The sequence below is a fragment of the Brachycentrus maculatus genome, unplaced genomic scaffold, assembly GCF_059751285.1.
Source record: "Brachycentrus maculatus isolate JH-2025_06_01 unplaced genomic scaffold, ASM5975128v1 h1tg000185l, whole genome shotgun sequence".
Classification (NCBI taxonomy): Eukaryota; Metazoa; Arthropoda; class Insecta; order Trichoptera; family Brachycentridae; genus Brachycentrus; species Brachycentrus maculatus.
Genome location: NW_028280936.1, coordinates 1,086,774 through 1,110,535, shown reverse-complemented (window position 1 = coordinate 1,110,535; position 23,762 = coordinate 1,086,774). Strand labels below are relative to the sequence as shown.

Sequence of the window (23,762 nt, the reverse complement as noted above, 5' to 3'; positions counted from 1 at the left end):
GCGGATAGTATGTAGATATACGTTTTCGGAACAGACTACTCTTCTGTATCTATGTAATAATACATTAATACAGTTCACGGCTAACAGTTGTTTCAATACGGTACATATGCAGCTCATTGCTTTTAGCGTTGAGTATCTACTGTAATTAAATGTGAGCGTATTGTGAATAGATGCTCAGTTTCGAACTACACTACTTTCCCTCTCCCTCTTTGCGCTGCACGCCAACACCACTTCTGTCATCCATCAGTCGCCAGTGCATAGGTTAACCTATTGTTTAGTGTAAGCGTCAGATTTTCTGTTCGGTGTTTGTGTTTTTATGTGTGAGAGTAGAGCCATGAATTGATTTGACAACATGCACTTATTTTAATTCTTTTCAGCATGAATTCCTTAAGATGCATATTTTTGTCACATTAAAAAACAAATTATTTCATTACTATGTACGGATTAACCGGATGTTCGGATTAGCGGGAGTCTACTATAGTCAGTTATTAAATTCATCACTTGTTTTATTTTCTGTTTCTATAGCTTTAGTAGAATTATAATGTTCACCCAGTCCAAACATGTGTCGATGATAAGTAATTACTAAAGGAGCACCTTCAAATTTTTCTCCTTGTGTAATAACTGAAGGTATCGTTGATTGTAAAACTTGAATGCTGCATTTGAGGATCTCCGACAATGCTTGTAGTTCTACCTGTCCTCCCCACGTTGTAGTATTGGCAACATTATCGCAATATTCTTCAAATTGTTCATCGGTTAACATATCTCCAGTTTCTAAATCGGATAAAAAAGGCATGAAATTATCTTTGTGATTCCTTATGTAATCTGCGGTTAGTTTTCTTAAACTTACTACGGAGGATGGTTGCCTATTAGTGATTAATAATTGGTGAGCTATTGCACCATACAAACAGTCACCATTGGAAGGAATAATATGAAGAGTCAATCCCCTCTCTGTGAGAATTTTCTTTATTGTTTGAATTTCAATATTGCGAGGTCCATTAATGTTTTCGACCTCTTGTTCTAAAATCATCTTCTCCCTAACTTTATCTTCAGCCGCCTTCTTATCTCTGCGTTTTTGTGCTTTGGATATCCTCGGTGCAACATCTTCAAGTAAAATATTATTTTCAGATTTTGGAAGAGACTCTTGTTTCGAAACATTTAACTCTTCTAAATGTCTACACTCCAGTTCGGTTTCTAACCTCAAAATTTCTTCTTGGATGTCTTTCTTTTTCTTTTTATCACTTTTAGATGCTACTTTTTTAAGGGCTTGTATTTTTGCTTGAAGTTCTTTTTTTTCTTTTCTATGTTTTTGATCAATTGTTAATTTAGCTTCATCATCTGACATCGTAATTGTATATGGTAACTTAAAAGAAATGAAGAAAAACGGAACACAAACCTCGGAAACGTCAACAACAAAGGACCACAGACTAACTAATTTATATAAAAGGACAAAGACAACCAAATTAACGTAAATCTACATTTTAACGCCATAGACAAAGGCTTCCAATTTATGAAACGTCAGGTAAGTACTACCGTATTTTCAAATGTAACGTAATTTTATATTTTATTTTATTGGAAGGAAGAACAACAGTTACAATATATATAGGTCTATTATTACTCCTGTAATTAGGGATAATCCAGATTTTGTGAACAAGTATTTGGACACACTCAAAATGTTGTATATAGGTCTATATAAAGGAAGAGACATGAGACAAGGATGGGATAAAGAGAAAAGGAGATGGCAGTGATAGGAAAAGAAGAAAAGGAAAGGACAGGGAATAGAATTACTTTTTTAGGTTTATAAGATTTCGAACAATTTAGCTTTAAATTTTGAAAGATTGGAGTAGAACATATCATGGTGGGTACAACATTTATTAAATTTTCCACAACTTCGATAAATAAAGGAATTTTTTAAATAATTCTTTGTTGGTGCTGGATTATAAAAGGTATGACTATGTCTATTGATTCTAATTGGACAGTGAAAAGGTATCTGCTCAAGAAGATAGGGGCTCTCAGTCATACTATTTATAACTTTATACAAAAAACATAAATCTGATATATTCCTATGTTTACTAAGTGAAGATAATGTATGGAAGGCTAAGATTCTTCGTAAGAGTTTAAATGAAGCTTACCATTCAACATTTTTAGAAATTTATTTTGAATACCATCAAGTTGAGCTATATATATAGCGTACTGAGGGTTCCAAACGACTGAGGCGAATTGACCACGCGAGGTGACCACGAACATAAGCGTTATATAAAGTTACAAGAGAGGATGTATTTTTAAATGGTTTAGTGGTTCGAAAAATAAAACCTAAGTTTCTGTAGGCCTTATTAACGCAGGCTTCAATATGTGAAGAAAACAAAAGTTTCTCGTCCATTATGACACCAAGGTCTCTTAATTCAGTTTTCCTGGTCAGCCGACTATTGTTAATTTCATAATCAAACTTTTTTTTTTTTTCTGCGAACGTAATGCTAAAACATTTATTGACATTTAAAAAAAACTGATTAAGATTACAATAAGACACTAGATTATCGAGATCGTTTTGCAACATGGAACAATCGTCTATAGACTTGACTCGTATAAATAACTTGGTATCGTCAGCAAACATGAGAAAATTTTGATTGATATATTTGTTAATGTTGTTTATATTTATTAAAAATAATAATGGCCCCAGGTGGGATCCTTGGGGAACCCCTGAAGGAATCATAATGTAATTAGAAGTAAATCCTAGAACCGCTACCGCTTGGCTTCTATTTTCAACATAAGAAATGAGCCATCTAAGAAGATCACCATGAATACCCATTTCGCAAATCTTACGAATCAAGACATTGTGATTTATTTTGTCGAAGGCCTTGGCAAAATCAGTATATATGGCGTCCACCTGGTAGCCCTCTTCCATGGCCGATAGTATGAAATAATATTATATAGAAGATTGTTGATTTTTACTAAAACCTCAGTGGTGTAATGGTTAGCGTGTTTAGCTACCGTGCTGGAGGTCCCGGGTTCGATTCCCAGGGGGGGTAAAAATAAATATTAGTGATTTCACTCTTATATTTATTTAATATTACCCCGGACTGGTCTCCGAAGCGCAGGAGTGATCACCTTGCCTTCATGTAAGTAACGATCAAGATAACACTGCGACAATATGATGCAGTACCCTATGCACTATAGGGTGCTGATAAGGGTTAGAAGAAGAAGAAGATTTACTGAAAAAGTTTTTCAAAATGTTATTTTACAAACATCATGTATGCACCCATACTTCGCTATACGGCCGCTCTTTATACGGCATTTCGCTATAACGGCCCTCTTCGCACATTTTCGATTTACGGCCTACAATGTTTCGCTATAACGGCAAAAAAAATATTTTCGATGTACATCTACACGTTGCCAATCACTACAGGACGAAATAGACAAGAAGGCAAGACAAAGAACGTCGGACATTTTTTTAAGCCAGACTCATCCTTACCAGCGAAAAATGATAACAGTGATCTGCAGGTTACCAATTCTCAAAATTATGTATGTAAACATGCACATATTTTATGTAACATGAAGTTGTTTCATTTTTGTTTATAGATTATTGTCAGTTTTTGGAGTCTGTCATTATTTTATGTACTAATGTTTGTAGGTGTTATGAATGTATTTTTTATTTAAATGAAATAAAAAGATAAAATGTATTTTGAAAGATAACACATTTTACATATTTAAGAATTTTGGAACCGATCCCATTGAATTTGTATTGGAATAATTGATTCTTTATATGGCTTTTCGCTTTACGGCCAAGTTTCGTGGAACGTATCTAGGCCGTAAAGCGAGGTATGGGTGTATTGGGTAGATGACAGATACTCAGGTACCTAGATCATAAAGTGAATATATGATCAGGGTACCTGAATGTCCTCTAAGGTATGAATATCCTCTAATTTTTGTAAGGGTAGTAAGGGGTAAAAATGAAATACGACATATTATAAATTGAGCTTTACTTTGCTTGTCTTTGGTGATATACCAGGCACACAACATATGTACATATATCCAAGCAGCATCCAAATTTTACAAAACTCGAAAAGTATTTGCCCAGCATTTCTGACAATAATTTGAAAACAAACATCACATTTCAAATCGACAGTCTTCTGAGATTCACCACATGAAAAAGCAATGCTATTCAATACGATAATGTTTATTCAAATATCACAAATGCTAATTTAATTCCTAACAGCCGTTGCATACTTCCAAATTATTTTAAGCATACTTGTAGTATTCTTAAAACTAAATGTCTTTTAAAAACATATATACAATGTGTAGTTGGAGTAACATATCGCTCACTCCTTTCAAGAACGTCATAAATCAAAAATTGTCAATTTTCAGTTGTGCATGTTTTCGGAATGCTAGAAAATGTACTATATCCCAGCAAAAGAGGCATATTTTTAACTTAATATTTACCCGCTACAGGGCAGAAAGTGTTTTTTTTTTGCATTTTGAAGAAATGGTATTGTTTAACTTTTTTTTTAAATGTACTAAATATTTTTCAAATGGAGAAAAAATCTTCAAGTTTTACCTAAAAAGATCTGTTGCACAGCAAAAAGTTCAATAAGTGGCTAGTAATTTATTTTTATTACATTGTATTATATTTTTAAACTTCAAAAACGTTCTCCTGAAAAATCAAGTTTTTTTATTTATGACGTTCTTGAAAGGAGTGAGCGATATGAACTTCCAATAACAAAAAACTTGTTAGGCCGGTTCACACCCACTGTATACCACTCTCATGCAGTTAAAATCATCATATTCATTAGTAAATTATCAGCGCTTTACACCAATATGGTAAAATAGAATCCTGAAAGCAGAATTTAACTGTATGATGGTATGATACACGGAATGAGGTACCGCCTATTTTTTTATATGGAGTTTTGTTACGAGGTTAAATTTTGACAAGATTAGTGAATACGGATTTATGAATGTGTAAAGCATTACATATTTGATGTGTGGGATAAATTACTAACCTAGTTACATATTATTCAGCATTACTCAACATAAAATTATTCTAGATTACAATCGATTATCCCATAAACCATAAATACCCTTAAAATGATTGCATTCAGTTAAAAATATCATTTTATATGTAAATATTATCCCCAGATTAAATTAGACAAAAGTCAAGGTTTCATCTGATGATTTTTTTGTTAATTATCTACCCGGTTATTTTAAACAATTCACAAGATTAGTTTAAATCCCATCTCATTACGTGGCAGCATGTACGTACATCTTCAAGTAACAGAACAAGATAAACAAAAGAGATTCGTTTATTTGAACCCTAAAAGATATAGATAGGGGGATCAGATTAACAGTGTTTGAATGGAAGCTGTTTGTGTTGTAAATAAGTTACTAAACTCCTGCTTAGAAGATCTGTATAATTTAGATCTATTCTCCCATCCCCATCCTTCACTCTAATAATCTATGAAATTCAAATGCAAAAATCAATATTATATTTCTGAATAATAACATCAACCGCCAATTTTTGCTTACATTTCTATTTGTCCAAAGGTGTTGACAAACTTACAATTGCGAGGACAAATTTGGAAGATGGGAGTAGGGCCAGAGGTAGGCGGCTAAAATTTTAGCAATAGGATTAAGGTGAAGGTATTTTTTTTGCTGTCCTACGCACAATAGTTAAGAAAAAGAAAAATATGTTAATGCAAAAAGTCAGAATATCTTTAGGTTTGTAGTGCTTATTTAGATCTTTTTCTGCAACTGAGGAATAAATTTAAAAAAAAATTACAATTCATTGTGCAATAAAAGTAAAGAATTATGTTGAAAACCATCTTGCGTGTGTGAAATTAAATATTTAATAAGAAATTTCAAATTGAGAATTTTTATGTTACATCTTTTTTCTTATTCCATAAGGCCTTCCGGGCGCCTTCCAGTCCAACCCTGAAGTCCTGAGTGGGGTTGACTATTTGAAACACTACAATCATTAACTTGAGCAGGGTTCTGATCAATGCAACTACTTTAGTCACTTTTATCAAATTTTACAAAACCAATACATACAAAATAAGCAATATAAAAATATTATACATACATATTAATTAAATTATCAAAATATAACTAAACAGTGTTAATTTTTGTAAAGAGGAATGTGATATACAAAATATGCATATATTTTATTTTTATTTACTTCAATACTCAAAGAAGAAATTCTTCTTAAATGGAAATTAGGACTTTAATTAATTTGGAAAAAATATTTAACAATCACTGAAATATTAGTAATGCCGGTTGCTAGATAAATAAAAATGTCACGACCCGCAACATTATTACTATAGTAAGAAGGTCAATCTGCAATATTACCTCAACGATAAGAAAACAGCCGTAAATAAGGTAAGAAATGTTAAATGCCAATGAAAATAAAAATACTTTATAACATTAATTACACTTAATTTGCATATATTAAGGGATATTAAATTATTTTATTTGGTGAGGTAGTATAAATTATTTGGTAATAAAATACTTTTAATACCCTGTAGTATTTAAAGAATCTCCAATGTAGAATGTTAGGTTAATAAAAAATATAGATCCACTATCATAATGTTTTATAAACCATTGTGACAGTGGTCCCTAAATCAATTGCTGATTATAAAGATTGTATAATGTAGATCTTAAAATTTTCAGAAATTTCCAATATGCTTTGCTTTCTAGATAATTCAATGTATTTATATTTATTGCAATAGAGTATGCACAACAAAGAAGGAACATATTTAGAATTTATTGCAAACAAGTTTATCCTGTAATCCAGCAGTCCCCGTATATAATACATAATAGGTTATTTTAAGTATTTATTAGGAATGGAATTTATATAATCATAATTTATACAAAAATTGAGAACACATCATTTTAAGTAATTTGGAATAAACAGTATTAAGTTATACATAATAAACATTCATTCATGTTCAAACACCTTTCATATAAATGTACTGTAAAAATGAAGTAAAAATCAATCTTAAAAAAAAAATTATGTTAAAACTAAAAAAAAAATATGCCTGACTTAAAACATAAAAAAATGGTACCACCAATAATATTAAATAATTTAAATTCATGAGCAATGAAAAGTTAAAATATGCAGTTTACCTCATACGTAGAATAAAAAAAAATCTACATATTTTTACTAAAACAGAATTAATAAATCATCTACACGTTTCTATATGGCTAAAATATATGTACATAATGGAACAAAATAAGTTTCTAAAATTCATGCATAACTTTTACAAAAAGCAGACACCTAAATCTAAGTCTAAACAATAAATTTTTCATCGTTTGAAAACAACAAAGTGTAAGGAATTCTGTGACTTGATTCCTTAAAGCTATTAACTTTTAAAGTATGTTAATTTAAAGCTTAGAACAGAAAAAAAGTAAACACACTTTAACAGTTAGATCCACTTTGAATCGATTAAAAGCGCAGAAAAATGTAAATGTACTGAGATTGCAAATATTATATAAAGTTAATCAGGTCATTTAAAACACAACTCATTAGAAAAATAAATGGAATTATTCAAAGAGTATATTTGGATGCGAGTAGGAGTGTCGTATAGAAATTTACAAAACTTTTTTGAATCACAATTTAAATATCTTAAGTTTAAAATAAATTAACAGATTACTCACTAATCTAAAAATTAATATTCATTCAGATGGTGTAAGATCTTTTTCCACTTCTCCTTCGGATAAAATCTGGGTAAGGATTTCATAGAGCGGTTCGAAAGCTTTTCGACATCCGGCGTTAGTTAGAAGTAAATAATCATGCATGTCATAGTGACTAATAGTACCATCTGGTTGCACAAATCCTTTGTCGATCGACACAACTTCCACTCTATTCATGCTCGAAACCTTTTCTTTTAATAGTTCATTTACTTTATTATTTTTATCTCTAAGTTTATTTGGATGTTGTCCTCTAGGAAGCAAACTCTAAAAAAAAACCAATAAATATTAACAAAATTTTCAAAACAGCACATTTTACTAAAAATAAATACAAAAGTGTATTTCAGAGTGATATAATAAGATTAACACACTAGAATAAGATTAACACACTACAGAAACATTTCAAATCAACTCTGCCCATGAATCACATTATAGAGATCTTGCTAGCAGTTATGCATTTTATAAGATCTCAATGGGTCAAATGGCCTATCTTATCAGCTAGTTCAAATGTCACTATAGATTGCTTCGGCCACGATATTTATAACCAGTAAACATAGAAAATAGGATGACACTATTTAAAATGAAATTCTACATCATCCACTCTATTGTAAGATAAATAATACTAAATATAAAGAAAAGGACTTCTCCCAATATATCAATGTCAATTAAAAGCTAATTCAATGTAACTAATGAAAACATTACACCTCAGTGATAAAATGATAATATGCCCAATTTATAAAATTTACCGCTTTTTACGAATTATATGTTTTTAACTTTACAGCAAAAAATTACATAGTGAATTCAAAATAATAACTGAGCAATATGATTTTTCATCTATGATTTTCTGACAAAACCATATTTAATCAACAATATCCATAATCACAAAAATGTCGAAATTAAAATACGTATACAACCTTATGCTCTAACCTCAAACTTAGGGGTACGATAGTTAAAAATTCACAATGTGTAGTGAACCTTTGCGAGTACCTCTACCAGGTAACATGGTCCTGCGAATCTTTAGTAGACAACGGTACGCATGAGAACATGTATTGAGAACATGTATTTCATGATGACTAATGCATGGAACAAGAGTACGCATGAAATTTTGCCAAATACTCGGCCATTTGTTATCGGAAACTAAAAACATTATTCTAAAGAATATAGCAATTAATCCATGAGTATTACACATATTGAAGAATGGTTAAGGTTATATAAGTGATCATACATCGTATCAAAGCAATTCTTGTTCTGGTAGACTTGCAATAGTAAAAACTCCCAAAGAAAGAGTGAGTTTAAGTTTTAATTAATGAAAACCTTTATTGGACTGTTTGAGAGGTAGAAGACAAAGGAATTTAAAAAAAATTGTGTCAAGAGTTCTAAGCGAAGATTGGAGAATTAGTTCCAAATGTTATGGATCTCAATTCAATCTAAGGCTGTTGACAAAAAACCAAAGGAGCAACCATGTGGAAGTCACCCGGTACACTGAAAATCAGAAACAATCTGGAAATGATTAAAAAAGGTCATTATTGGGGATAAGACGTGGCTTAATGGTAATGATCTCAAGATAAAATCTCAATCTTCATAGTGAAAGATGCCTGAAGAGCATCGACCGAAGAAAGTGCACCAGAGTTGTAGCAACATGAAGGAAATGATCACCGTTATACAATCAGGAGGAATTATTTACAATGAATTCGCTTGAATAGGTCAGATATTAATAAAAAGTATTGTTTTATAAAGAAGTTTTAACACTTGGTACAGATACAGATCTGTTTAATCTCTTTTTTGCATGGACCTTTTGTTAAGAGGCCAAACTTCTAATAGGATCTGTAGCAGACGTCTAGCCGCCATTACTTAAATTTTGTATTTAACAATTATTAGGAACCCAGCGCATGTCTGTAGGGCGATTGTCTCCCAATAAAGGACTTTTCCGCTATGCAGACAACACCTACAGGCGCCGGGATATTTGTTAAATTAATTATTCATGTTTATCACTGTATGATGTGATCAGTTCGGTTCGGTTAGGACGGCTGACGGAACGGTATAAAACCGTGGCGGCTAAGCATGGATATTTTTTAAATAAAGGGTATGCACTGCTCGACAAGTCTTGTTTTACTTTTCCACTCGCACACTTCAACCCAGCTATTGAATTGTATTTATATTTTTTTGTATTTCATCATAATGCTGTATTTCATATTTTTATTTTTTATTAAAAACTGGAAATTATCTTAAATTTGCATTTGTATGTTTTATTGGAATAAAAATTCAGCTATCATAAAATTTTATACCTTAAGACTTGATTTCGATATAGCACAAAACACATTGCCTTGATTTATATTATTTCAATGTTTTGCAACACACGGTTTCGATGTTACACAAAACATGGTTTAGATACAACACAGTACATATTACCCTGATTTATTTATGCACATACATAATTAATGTAATAAATAAATAAATTAACAATAAAATCATAGAGCAAGTGATGCAATTAAAGTATTTGGGTGTCGAAGTTTCCAGCAGCATTAACCTCTATGATGAAGTAAGAGAGCAAGCAAACAAGGCCACCGCTGTGGCTGGATGCTGTATAGAGAAATAAACACACGCTGAAAGAGAGTAAGGTGAGAATCTACAAGACCTGCATAATACTGATCATGACATACTCTTGTTTAAGAGCGGACACCACGGGAACGAAAAGCCTTCTTAGAACCACTGAAATGAAGACTCTACGACCCATTGCAGGCCTAACACTTTGTGACAGAATAAGAAACTCTGAAATAAGAAGAATATGTGATGTCGAAGATCTTGTGCAATGGGGAAGAGTAAGAAGACGCTTCTGGAGAGATCATAAGGGAAGAGCAAGTTAGTATCGAGTAGTGAGGATAGCAGCAGACGATTGCATAAGAGTTAACAAACCCCCAGGAAGACCACCTGAATGATGGAAAGATAGCTGGTCATCCTCCTCCGAGAACAACAGGACACAGTCCTAGCTAAAGAAGAAGAAATAAATAATAAAAAGTCTCATATAATATGGTTTCGATACAGCACAGTACGAATTAACTGTGCTGTATGAGGGACAGCTGTAATTCAGTATTTAATGTTGAATTGCACTTTTTAGTACTTTGCACTTACTTTTTTCACACAGTAACAATGAGCTCCGTAAGGACCCGCCATATTTCCTGGTTCAGTATAGAAATTCTCGGAATCCATTCAGACCCATCCGTGCAAAAACGTTTTTATTAAAAAAATCTTTTATCAGTATTTGATACATCATGCAATTTTTTTCACAATCAAAGACAAAAATTATTACTAATGTTTTCAAAGTCTCTAACAGTGACAATGAGATGTTGAAAATAAAGATGGGTGCAACCAGTTAGTCAATTTGGATGAGGTCTCCATGGAGTCGGGTTGCGGTGCCGGAGTCAAGTGTCACAGACTCTGTATCAATTTCTATACTGGAGCCCACTCTACCACAACTTTAATAACAGGCCATTTGGGCCTACAAAAATAGTTTAAAATTTAAATATTTACTACTACTACTACTACTACCATCAGGTAGGCAGAGAGGATGGAACGCCACACTTTTCTGTCCTGACATACACTCCTTGCCTCCTTCACATCCATACATCTAGTCATACATGCCCTCCGATTACGCAGACTTTTGACACCGCCAGATTTTAGGTTCTGATTGATCTGATCGTGCAAAGTCTTTTTTGGTCATCCTCGTTCTGTTTTCCCTCTCACATTCGGCACATATATTTTCTTAGTCATTCTCTCGTTACCCATTCGCTCCACATGTCCATACCACCGCAAAGAACTCTTGCTAATCTTTTCAATTATTCCTCGTTCAGACTTACATTCCTTTCTTATATCGTCATTTTTAATTCTGTCATACAATGATTTTCCACACATTCGTCTGAGGGAGCGTATTTTAACAGCGTTCACTCTGCTTTCATCCTTCTTTTGCCAGTTCCATATTTCGCTTCCATACATTAGGTCGGTACCAGCACGCCGTTGTGAACCGCTAGCTTGGCTTCCATGGACATATTCTGTATTTAATATACATATTTCTCTTTTTAAATTTATTTTCTATGTCCATAGATATCAGACAAATGTGATTTTTTGAGAATTTTCCATATTAACACATGATTGTTATTATAAATCAATAAAAATACTTACAGGAATAATAATATACACGTTTGGATGTTTTTGTCTAATTGTTTGCACTATTTCCATGATTCCTTCAACAGTTTCAACTGCAGAGAAATCAATATTATTCGTGCCGACGTGTAATACAATGACCTGAAATACAAGATAAACAATATAAATACTGAGAAGATCTTGCTATTCGGATGAAAGTGCAGGAAGTAAATATGTTGTGCTTTTTATTTATTAGGTTTATGTTTTCAAATGTACTTGCCTTTGGATGGACATTATCCAATTCTCCATTAACGATTCTCCATAGCACGTTTTGAGTTTGATCGCTATGAATGCTGAAATTTAAGGAATGTAATGGTGCAAACCACTGATTCCAAATATCTGTATGCTCTAGGAATTGGAGAATCGAATCACCCAAAAAGAGCACTTCGGGGTCTTTATCTCTGGCATCCGAAAGAAACCGATTGTGCTAGAAAATTTAAATACATTTCATTGATATCCAAAAACACTTTACATACAGCATTTTAGGTACACTAAAGGTCTTACTATACTGATCCACCTATCATCCCCATCATTGTCCTTTGCAGCGGCTGCCACTGCACATGAATTCATTGCCAAAAGTGATAAAGAAGTTAAAAAATAATATTATAAAACCTTAAATACTAGCAAATCAAAATAAATGATCCGATAGAATGTTAAAACTGTTAATAAAATCATTAAATACGACCATCCGCGCTAAACGTCAATTGACAGCCGAAATTGACCGAAATTCAGTAAATATTTTTTATCGAGTTTTGACAGTTGTTGAGTATCGTATTTAAGTTGCCATGAAGAGTATTTTTTTTAAATTACCTAACGTCCAAGTGACCCTGAAATCTAGCTACGGTGATATATTGCATAATTTGGGTGTTTAAAATATTACATTAAAAATCGTTTTTCTTCCCATTAAAATATTCACTTCTAGGCGCGCAGATAGATCATTTGTTCGTTATCAGACAAAAAAAAAATATAATAAAACGACGGCGGGTTTCTTCAAAGCCTAACCTTTCTTTAGAAAAATATATTTTATTATTTCGAATTGTAAAATAATTTTGCTTCGGAACAATGACAACAGACCATCAATGTTTACGATGGGTAAGACCGGCAATTAAGGGAATTTTCGGCCGTTAGGAATAATGCATTTCGTCGGCCGCGTCTAGGGTCGTTAAAAACGGGCTGACCCACGGACCCAAGGCTACGATCATAAATATTATGCCGCCTTTGTAACTACCCTCGCGCCGCCTCTCGGGAGTGGAAGGCAGAGAGAGGATAGAACGTCACACTACCTTGTCTAACTTCCGCCATCTTTCCTTGTACGCGTCCATAAGGCACTCCCGTGTGTACTGGCAATACATATGGATGAATAAACAATAATAAAAAATAAAAATAAAATATATATATATATACATCACGCTCTAAGTTCCATTTAGGAAACTTGAAATAGCAATTAAAATTGAAAATTAAACTTTACATTAAAATCAACCTTGTCAGGAATCGAACCTGAACTTCGAGTGGTTGACAAACGCGTCAACCACTACTCTGAAAGGAGTCTCTATTAATTCATTATTTTATGTAATAATTATAAGTTAATCTAGTTATCATAATCAGTTAATTAAGAATCAGTTAGTTAATAATAAGTCGTGATATAATTAGTTTTGTTAACTTTTAATTATTTGTAAGTCTATAACTCGGTTACTATTAACTAGTAGTTGTGGACACCATATGCTCCACCTAGGGAGCAGATATGGGTTTAAGATTATAGTAAGTAAGCTACGATAAGATTATTCTTAAGTTAACTAGGGTAAAGAGTAAGCGAGAGGGGTAGTACGACCCTCTTGCTTTAGCAACAGTAGGGGTAGCACGCGAGCTGAAGACGCCTCACCCCAGTCGACGAAAAATCCCCGACCGCGCAGGTCGAACGCGCACGCCGTCGCGCTCGGCCCGAGCCCAAACCCGGCACTTCATCAGCTAAGTGCTCAGCCGCGAGGAGAAATCGTGTGAAGTGAAAAGTGTTCATTTCTCCAAGACACGATGTAGCCAGCACTACAAGGCCATCTTCCAGCCGCGAAGATGCCTCATCCCTCATCCTTCACATCGAGGAACGCCAGATTCCTTCCAACAGCGAAGGAACTGCTCATCTAGGACGTCCGCCGTCCACCCAGGAACACTAGATTCCTGCCCCTCCAGGAACACCAGATTCCTGCCCCTCGAAGACCGCCCAGCCTACAACCTGTGGCCGTCACGCCCAACGGGATTCCACAACCCCGGAGCCGTTCATGGCTCATAACTGTGGAACAATCTCAATCTTCGTTACGGTGTTTCGTTAAGTGAATCTGTGAACAAGACATGAGCTAGAAAAGTGAACTTTGGACTGTGTTGAGGACCTTTCGTTTAGTATAAGCTATTTTCTAAGTGTTGTAATCTAGGGTAAGTCATTTTAATAATATGTCTACGTAATCGATTAAACCAGGTACATGAAACATTCAAGTTTTAATTATCCTTCCCCCTCTTTTACCTTTATCTTGATTGTAATTGTATTCAATTCGATGCATACTTCCTCCGGGCTCAAATAAACAAAGATTAAATTCATTCAGATTAGATTTTAACAAGCGCGATATTAATATATTGTACATAGCGGGGTAACACGGTACACGAGGCTTCCTTTTCCGCGGATAATCGAGTTCCCGGAATTCGTATTCGCCGCCATGCGAGAACGATCAATGGCGATTCCCCCCCCCCATTATCTCTCCAGAACGTAGCCGTCAGGATGATTTCCCTCCGAAATTATCGATCAAACCCCTTCTCTATGTCCGAATAGCAATCCCGAATAATCAGAGTGTTGTTAATTGTCGCCCGCACGTGGGGCGCGATTTGATTAGTTTTGCGCCCTCTAGCAAAACCAATAAAATCGGAAAAATCAAGTGCGATTTTCCTTACTCATGCCCTGAAACATACAAAAATTTTCTCGTCTCAATGCTCCTTCGACTAGCCAAATTAATATTATAAGTACGATCTTATTTTCTTAATTATATGCCCGATCCTCTCAAATTTTATGCATCACATTTCTTTCGCATTCAATGATAATCTCTTGCACCCGAATTTTGGCTATTTTTATTCAAAAATATCCTGGCGCCCGTAATTAAATTCTTATTGTAATATGCGATTATAATTGTAATTTTCACGAGTTGACGATAGCAAATTATGTTTACGTAATGTTTTACTCAAGCGAGAGTACAACGGCTTTCATATTCTCCAAAAAAAAAATCGCACAATATAGTTAAATAGAAACGATAGAATTAGTATTTTTTTTTCCCCTCGATCGAATAATTTCCATTTGTAAAATCGCGATTCTATGTCGTAATTATTGAAAAACGATACAACTTAATTATGGTTACATAATGTTTTGATAAAGAGATATCGAAATAGGTTAAAGTTTTAAATCATTATTGCATGAATTACGTTTTGAAGAATAAATTATTTTATAGATTCTTAAAATCCCATATTATTTTTATCAACGGAAGGTAATTTTAAACGGAATTGTTTCATGTACCTAATCACAACGACTTGAAAAGATGTTTATATTTTTGATAATTATCGTTAGTTTTCTCAGTGACAAAACAAATGCGAATTTTCATATTGTTATCGAGAAGATTAACTCGGATTTAGTTATTAAAACAGGGAACCTGCCGATTGGTAAATTATTCGCCAAGAGGTTGGTTCGAAATTTCAAAAGGAGGAAAAAGAAAATTACTATTAAAAATATCTAAATTTTTCCAATAATAATTAAACAATCGCATTACCTAATCTCTAACTACTCTAATCAATTCCTTTCTCTAATGTATATTTTAAACATTCCAAGGGGTGGCGATTGATATATTGCATAATTTGGGTGTTTAAAATATTACATTAAAAATCGTTTTTCTTCCCATTAAAATATTCACTTCTAGGCGCGCAGATAGATCATTTGTTCGTTATCAGACAAAAAAAAAAATATAATAAAACGACGGCGGGTTTCTTCAAAGCCTAACCTTTCTTTAGAAAAATATATTTTATTATTTCGAATTGTAAAATAATTTTGCTTCGGAACAATGACAACAGACCATCAATGTTTACGATGGGTAAGACCGGCAATTAAGGGAATTTTCGGCCGTTAGGAATAATGCATTTCGTCGGCCGCGTCTAGGGTCGTTAAAAACGGGCTGACCCACGGACCCAAGGCTACGATCATAAATATTATGCCGCCTTTGTAACTACCCTCGCGCCGCCTCTCGGGAGTGGAAGGCAGAGAGAGGATAGAACGTCACACTACCTTGTCTAACTTCCGCCATCTTTCCTTGTACGCGTCCATAAGGCACTCCCGTGTGTACTGGCAATACATATGGATGAATAAACAATAATAAAAAATAAAAATAAAATATATATATATATACATCACGCTCTAAGTTCCATTTAGGAAACTTGAAATAGCAATTAAAATTGAAAATTAAACTTTACATTAAAATCAACCTTGTCAGGAATCGAACCTGAACTTCGAGTGGTTGACAAACGCGTCAACCACTACTCTGAAAGGAGTCTCTATTAATTCATTATTTTATGTAATAATTATAAGTTAATCTAGTTATCATAATCAGTTAATTAAGAATCAGTTAGTTAATAATAAGTCGTGATATAATTAGTTTTGTTAACTTTTAATTATTTGTAAGTCTATAACTCGGTTACTATTAACTAGTAGTTGTGGACACCATATGCTCCACCTAGGGAGCAGATATGGGTTTAAGATTATAGTAAGTAAGCTACGATAAGATTATTCTTAAGTTAACTAGGGTAAAGAGTAAGCGAGAGGGGTAGTACGACCCTCTTGCTTTAGCAACAGTAGGGGTAGCACGCGAGCTGAAGACGCCTCACCCCAGTCGACGAAAAATCCCCGACCGCGCAGGTCGAACGCGCACGCCGTCGCGCTCGGCCCGAGCCCAAACCCGGCACTTCATCAGCTAAGTGCTCAGCCGCGAGGAGAAATCGTGTGAAGTGAAAAGTGTTCATTTCTCCAAGACACGATGTAGCCAGCACTACAAGGCCATCTTCCAGCCGCGAAGATGCCTCATCCCTCATCCTTCACATCGAGGAACGCCAGATTCCTTCCAACAGCGAAGGAACTGCTCATCTAGGACGTCCGCCGTCCACCCAGGAACACTAGATTCCTGCCCCTCCAGGAACACCAGATTCCTGCCCCTCGAAGACCGCCCAGCCTACAACCTGTGGCCGTCACGCCCAACGGGATTCCACAACCCCGGAGCCGTTCATGGCTCATAACTGTGGAACAATCTCAATCTTCGTTACGGTGTTTCGTTAAGTGAATCTGTGAACAAGACATGAGCTAGAAAAGTGAACTTTGGACTGTGTTGAGGACCTTTCGTTTAGTATAAGCTATTTTCTAAGTGTTGTAATCTAGGGTAAGTCATTTTAATAATATGTCTACGTAATCGATTAAACCAGGTACATGAAACATTCAAGTTTTAATTATCCTTCCCCCTCTTTTACCTTTATCTTGATTGTAATTGTATTCAATTCGATGCATACTTCCTCCGGGCTCAAATAAACAAAGATTAAATTCATTCAGATTAGATTTTAACAAGCGCGATATTAATATATTGTACATAGCGGGGTAACACGGTACACGAGGCTTCCTTTTCCGCGGATAATCGAGTTCCCGGAATTCGTATTCGCCGCCATGCGAGAACGATCAATGGCGATTCCCCCCCCCCATTATCTCTCCAGAACGTAGCCGTCAGGATGATTTCCCTCCGAAATTATCGATCAAACCCCTTCTCTATGTCCGAATAGCAATCCCGAATAATCAGAGTGTTGTTAATGGCTTATGAGACACCGCTTGTCATGACCCTACTCAGGCTTCAACTTTTTAAGTTTCGTAGCCTATGCCTACTCGTGAGTGCATTTACTCTTTTTGTTAAAAGTTACCATAATTTCATGTAATTCATGAGTAAAAATTCTAGGCAAAAACACTAGCAACTGGAATGTATTATTATTTGTATGTATGTGTATATATATTTGTATATATATATATATATATATATATATATATATATATATATATATATATATATATATATATATATATATATACATATATATATATTTAAATATATATATATTTATATTATATATATATATATATATATATATATATATATATATATATATATATGTATATATATATATATATATATATATATATATATATATATATATATATATATATATATATATATATATATATATATATATATATATATATATATATATATATATATATATATATATATATATTTAAATATATAAATATTTATATTTATATAAATATATATATATATATATATATATATATATATATATATATATATATATATATATATATATATATATATATATATATATATATATATATACATACAAATGTAGGTACTTGTAAGATAGTAGGAACACGCGAGTTAGTAGAACTCGCGTGTTCCTACTATCTTCTTGTTTCTTACTTCCAAATGCTGGGACCAATACGATAATCGCAATTTTAAACACTTTCTTCTAGGAAATGAGACTGTGTGCTTGGTTTGTACTTTCTGTATGAAATTTAGATTTGAAATTCCGAAAGATAAAAACGCCAGCGTAAAACTTATGTGTGCGCGGCAAACATGAAAATTAGTACTTACTTAATAAACTTGCCATTTTTATCAGTTGGCTCTGTCGACTTATTCCATAGATATCAACTCCGATTTTTACCTTGAACTTGTCCCAGTGTGTTATGGCGATAGTTTTTTGGTATTACTGTGTGTTACGATTTCAAATATAATTAATATAATACTTAAAACATTAAAACTTTTAGTTGGCAAACTAAAATATTTGCTTTACTGCGTATTAATGTTCACGATTGAAAGGTGTGTAGTTTCGTATTATCGCTAACATTCGAAAAGGATTGAAATCGTTTAAATGTCATTGGCAATTCTTGTGTGAACATATTTTCGTTTATCAGTACTTGGACATTTTCAAGTGATTCATTTAGTGCCCGTCACCTTATTCTACTGTAAATATTTCATGTCATACGAGTGAAATAGTTTGAACGTAATCATATGTAGAAAATTGATTTTTCTAAATTTCGCCTTCGAAATAATATAAGACTATGCCTCTCTTCGGTAAGTCTCAAAAAAGTCCTTCGGAGTTAGTTCGATCTCTGAAAGATGCCGTCAGTGCCTTGGAGAGAGGAGACAAGAAAGCGGAAAAAGCTCAAGAAGATGCCAGCAAAAATCTTGTAAGTACTGATTTCGGATTTCACAATATATGTTTCCTTTCACTATTTTAGCTTTGTACAATAACTCTACATATCTTACAGGTTTTGATAAAGAATATGCTGTATGGCACATCTGATGCAGAACCACAAACTGACATAATCGTTGTGCCCAGCTGGCGCAAGAGCTGTATAACACTAATCTTCTGCTACTTTTGATTCAGGTTAATTCAATATATTCACCGCACACAACGACTGCCACCAATATACACTATTATACTGATATTAATATTACATTGTCTTTTTAGAATTTGAATCGAATTGACTTCGAAGGGAAGAAAGATGTAGCTCAAGTGTTCAACAATGTTCTCCGTCGACAAATCGGTACCAGATCGCCAACTGTCGAGTACATTTGTACGAAACCTGAAATTCTGTTCACCCTTATGACAGGGTAAATATCTCTCTGTCTACTGTGTCTATTCCACACGAGTTTCACCATCATTTTTAGCATAATGAAAAACTAAATCTCTATTATGTCACGCGCTTAAAGTATCCAAAGTGTTGCTTGAAAGTAAAACAGTATTTTTTCATCATTTATCAGGAAAAGAAAATGGTAATTACAAAGCAATTTTGCAAAAGCCAACAGCCAAAAGTTTTCTGAAATAATAAAAGCATAGAGACAGTGCTGAAATTATGAAATTTATCCTTATTTCTGCTTCATAATGCTGTTTTTTTTTATAAACACAAAAAAAAATTATACAGATTTAAGCGCATGGTGTACAGAGGGTGATGTTTTGAGAACGAAATTAATAATAAATTTAAAATTGCATAAAATGGCATATGCCTAAACTTTTTAAAAAGCAAATATTTAACCATCTATCGAATGGTCTAAATTGGTAACCTTGGATACAATAATAAAAACAACGATTTGTGCATAAGCGTAGATTGAAAAACTATTTGTACCCTAGATTATAAATATGGTTAATTAACATAATAATGTGTAATACCAAACATTTAAAATAATCTTCTGCATGACTTTATATTTAGGACAACATTTAAAAATGCTTAAATGAAAAATTATGCTATTGTTGATGAATAGGAACGATCTTTATTGATCATATCATACAAAGATGTTTTATAAATTATTAAGACTGCTTATTTTGTTATTTCCAAAGAATGTTATTTTATGTATGAATTTATTTTGTACATAGAAAACCTGACAAGCCAGCCTTGCAGTTTGGGGAGATTTTTCATTTTCAAATATTATTTTGTAAATTGTCGTTTGCTAAAAATAAATTAAATATATTAGAATTACCGCCATACATTACAGTTTCTTATATTATGAACGAGGTCAGGCATTTTATCTTGTCTAGTTAACTTAGCGATCTCTCCACAGAGGGTTGGCACTCACAGTAGGAAGCTTGTTCTGTGGGTTGGCCGATTAGCTGCCCAGATAATAATCTCGACTACTCTTTGCCAATAAATATACAAATATCAAAGTATTCATTATTAAAATGGATTAATTTTAGTGTTTTTTATGTGAGATTTTAAAATTTTTAATTTAAAATGAGAATATGTCCAATACTGCCTGCGTCTCGTTTTGCCTAAATAATTCCACAGTTACAATCTGGTATCGTACAAATAAGTTAGTGAAAATTAAATTATGTGTTTAGATCCCTATTGTAGTACATAAATTATAATAACTTTTGACATGGAACGATATCAACATTTTATATATAAATGCAATATTGAAATATGTATCATATGAATGACTTTATAATACATCTAATGTTTGATATTTTTCCAGATATGAACATCAAGAAATTGCCTTAAACGGAGGAACAATGCTAAGAGAATGTGCCAGATATGAAGCTCTGGCAAAAATAATGCTTTATTCTGAAGATTTTTTCAACTTCTTTAGATATGTTGAAGTTTCTACTTTTGATATTGCCTCGGATGCCTTTTCTACATTTAAGGTAGAATTTATGATGTATTACAGTAAACAAAAATCTTGGAACTTTCATGTTCAATTCAGCTTCTTAAAGATCATATTTAGTACCTCTTTCTAGATATATCAATGTCATATGACAGCTGGACCATTTCTTAATATTTTTCCTAAAATACTATTGGAAGAAGTCACCTTTTTAACTTTCATATATATTTTTAAAAAATGTTATAAAAAATCGATACGTCGTCAAAATAACAATGCAGGTATTGGGTTATTCTAACTGCTATTTCCAATAATTTATTGCAATAAAAAATTAATAAAAAGGTCTCAATAATTTATCAACAAAGAGTTTTGTTTCTTTAGCTAAAATGTATTATTAAAAAAAAAACTATATTCATATTCAATTATTTAAAACTTTGTGGTTTTGCATTTGAGCAAATAATATTTTCAATGATTTTGTATTGTCGAAGGTCTCCATTAATGTGGCTTACAGATAATCGTTAATGTTTTTGATTTGTTTATTGTGGTTTTGTGTTCTCATTCAATGTAAAATCTCGCATTGCAATAATTGATAGTGTCCTTCAAGATAAGCCTAATCAAAAAGGTGTTAAATATTTTTACTATTATTCAACATGAAATCTTTCGATGCAATAATTGATAATCTCCTGCAAGATAATCCTGTAGAAAGTCATGTTTTAAACAAAAATATATTACAATCTCGGTATTCCTTTCTAAGAAATAAAATTTGAAATCCCAGGTACTGCCAAATCATACTATATCAGACACATTGGCTAGTATCTCAGATGTATGCATCCGCCGTGATTAAGGCCATACTCGAAATAATAAAAGTCAGTTAGCTTCCGACAATGCATAGACCTAGACGTCAGGTCATGCCCAACTTTTTTTAGAATACATGTTTTTTGTTTTTTTGAATATGTATTGAAAAAATATGTGAGCCTAAGCGGCTCATTATTAGAAATAGGTATCAAATTGTGGTAGAGTGGATTCGAACCGAGAAACCACAACCCGACACAAATGACTCTTTTCTTTTCAAAACCACATATTTATTTTGAAGAAAAACTTATTTTTTCAGTACAAAAATGGTGTTTAAAAAAAACAATAACATCAAATGTTACCTGGGTTTGAAGAAAATTAAGTTGCTTTGTAATGAATACTCAAAATTAAGGTGTTAATAATAAGTTTTTGAAGTTATTGTTGTTCTAATAATAAATAAAAATTATCAAATTTTATTTCCAGGAACTGCTGACAAGACATAAATTGCTATGCTCTGAATTTTTGGAAGCGAATTATGACAAAGTCTTCGGCCACTATCAAAGACTTTTAAATTCTGAAAACTATGTTACGAGAAGACAAAGTCTAAAACTTTTGGGTGAACTTTTGCTCGATAGGCATAACTTCTCCGTCATGACGAGATACATTTCTAATCCTGACAATCTTAAGCTTATGATGAACATGCTTAAAGAAAAATCACGCAATATACAGTTTGAGGCTTTCCACGTCTTTAAGGTGACATTTTCATTATATGCTCTATACCTCTATTTTTTAATTCATATAAAAATAATAACTTTATTTGACTTTGAATAAAAATGTATTTGAGTCCTTAAAATCTGAAACAATTTTCCCCCGTTGTATGTGTATTGTTTTAATGTTCCACACTATTAATAATGTGGCTTTATTTTAGGTGTTTGTTGCAAATCCGAATAAACCAAAGCCAATTTTGGATATATTACTACGGAACCAAGATAAGCTTGTGGACTTCCTTACAAAGTTCCATACCGACCGTTCAGAAGATGAACAATTCAACGACGAGAAGGCTTATCTCATTAAACAGATAAAAGAATTGAAGCCATCAGATCACTAACATTTAATGCATTTGATGAAACCCACTCTTCCTCCCAAAACTTCTCTACAATGCCTTCGAATTGATAGAATATTAGAATATATCATTATTTTAGCTGTGTAATGGAAATATAATATTTCTTATTTCAACCAATAATTGAAACAGTTTTTTTTGTATGAATGTAATTTATATTCTTGGTAACTTGCAATGTAAAGTAGTCAATAGTTTAACCGGTACAATTTTCATAATACTAATTTATTAGTATCTTGTAACATATCCATTTATATTGCTGGAAATTGGTTGAAAGAGAAGTGAATAAAGTTCCCGGGAGAAAATTTGAGATTTTAAGAATGATGTCAATGTGAATTAGGACAGTTAGTGGCGGAGTGAAATTACAGGTATTTTAAATGAAACCTTTTAGTATATTTACTACCATTAACCAGTTGTGGCTGAGTGGTAGAGATTGTCATAATAGAATCAATTTTGATTTAGGATGGAGCTGATTTTCTGTTTTCTGGACGCCAAAAATTTAGCTTTTGAATATCTGTATTCATTATCACTTACTTTTGATCGGGTATACACTTTTATTTGTGAAAGTAATGTGTTTACAGCTAAAACCGATTAATATTGGATTGGTATTGGAAAATATAGCGTGATAAAAAAATTATGTACAGATTTTACTCGCCATTAAAAATTTAATGAATATACTAAATATTCAATGGCTAGAGCCTTAAGCAGAGATGGCAAATACATTAAAAATATACTGCAGAATTTCAGCAGCAATTATTAAA

The 23,762-nt window shown here is 32.9% G+C and overlaps 3 protein-coding genes across 3 annotated transcripts; 1 reads left to right on the top strand and 2 right to left on the bottom strand.

Moving 5' to 3' along the window:
* Positions 1-311: 311 nt before the first annotated feature.
* Positions 312-1,425, bottom strand: LOC148307924 (deubiquitinase OTUD6B-like). Its single transcript, XM_088262597.1, has one exon. It carries the CDS (start codon positions 1,340-1,342, stop codon positions 482-484), a length of 861 nt encoding a protein of 286 aa, XP_088118723.1. The 5' UTR covers positions 1,343-1,425; the 3' UTR covers positions 312-481.
* A 5,389-nt stretch (positions 1,426-6,814) lies between these two features.
* LOC148307923 (platelet-activating factor acetylhydrolase IB subunit beta homolog) lies at positions 6,815-12,604 on the bottom strand. Its single transcript, XM_088262622.1, has 4 exons — positions 12,376-12,604; positions 12,092-12,298; positions 11,851-11,973; positions 6,815-7,941 (listed from the first exon to the last, which is right to left on the bottom strand). Exons 1-4 carry the CDS (start codon positions 12,439-12,441, stop codon positions 7,660-7,662), a joined length of 678 nt encoding a protein of 225 aa, XP_088118748.1. The 5' UTR covers positions 12,442-12,604; the 3' UTR covers positions 6,815-7,659.
* Positions 12,605-18,658: 6,054 nt separating this feature from the next.
* Positions 18,659-23,384, top strand: LOC148307922 (protein Mo25-like). The gene is made up of 6 exons (XM_088262621.1): positions 18,659-19,186; positions 19,268-19,386; positions 19,471-19,613; positions 20,970-21,138; positions 22,368-22,637; positions 22,813-23,384. Exons 3-6 carry the CDS (start codon positions 19,606-19,608, stop codon positions 22,990-22,992), a joined length of 627 nt encoding a protein of 208 aa, XP_088118747.1. The 5' UTR covers positions 18,659-19,186; positions 19,268-19,386; positions 19,471-19,605; the 3' UTR covers positions 22,993-23,384.
* The last annotated feature ends 378 nt before the right edge of the window (positions 23,385-23,762 follow it).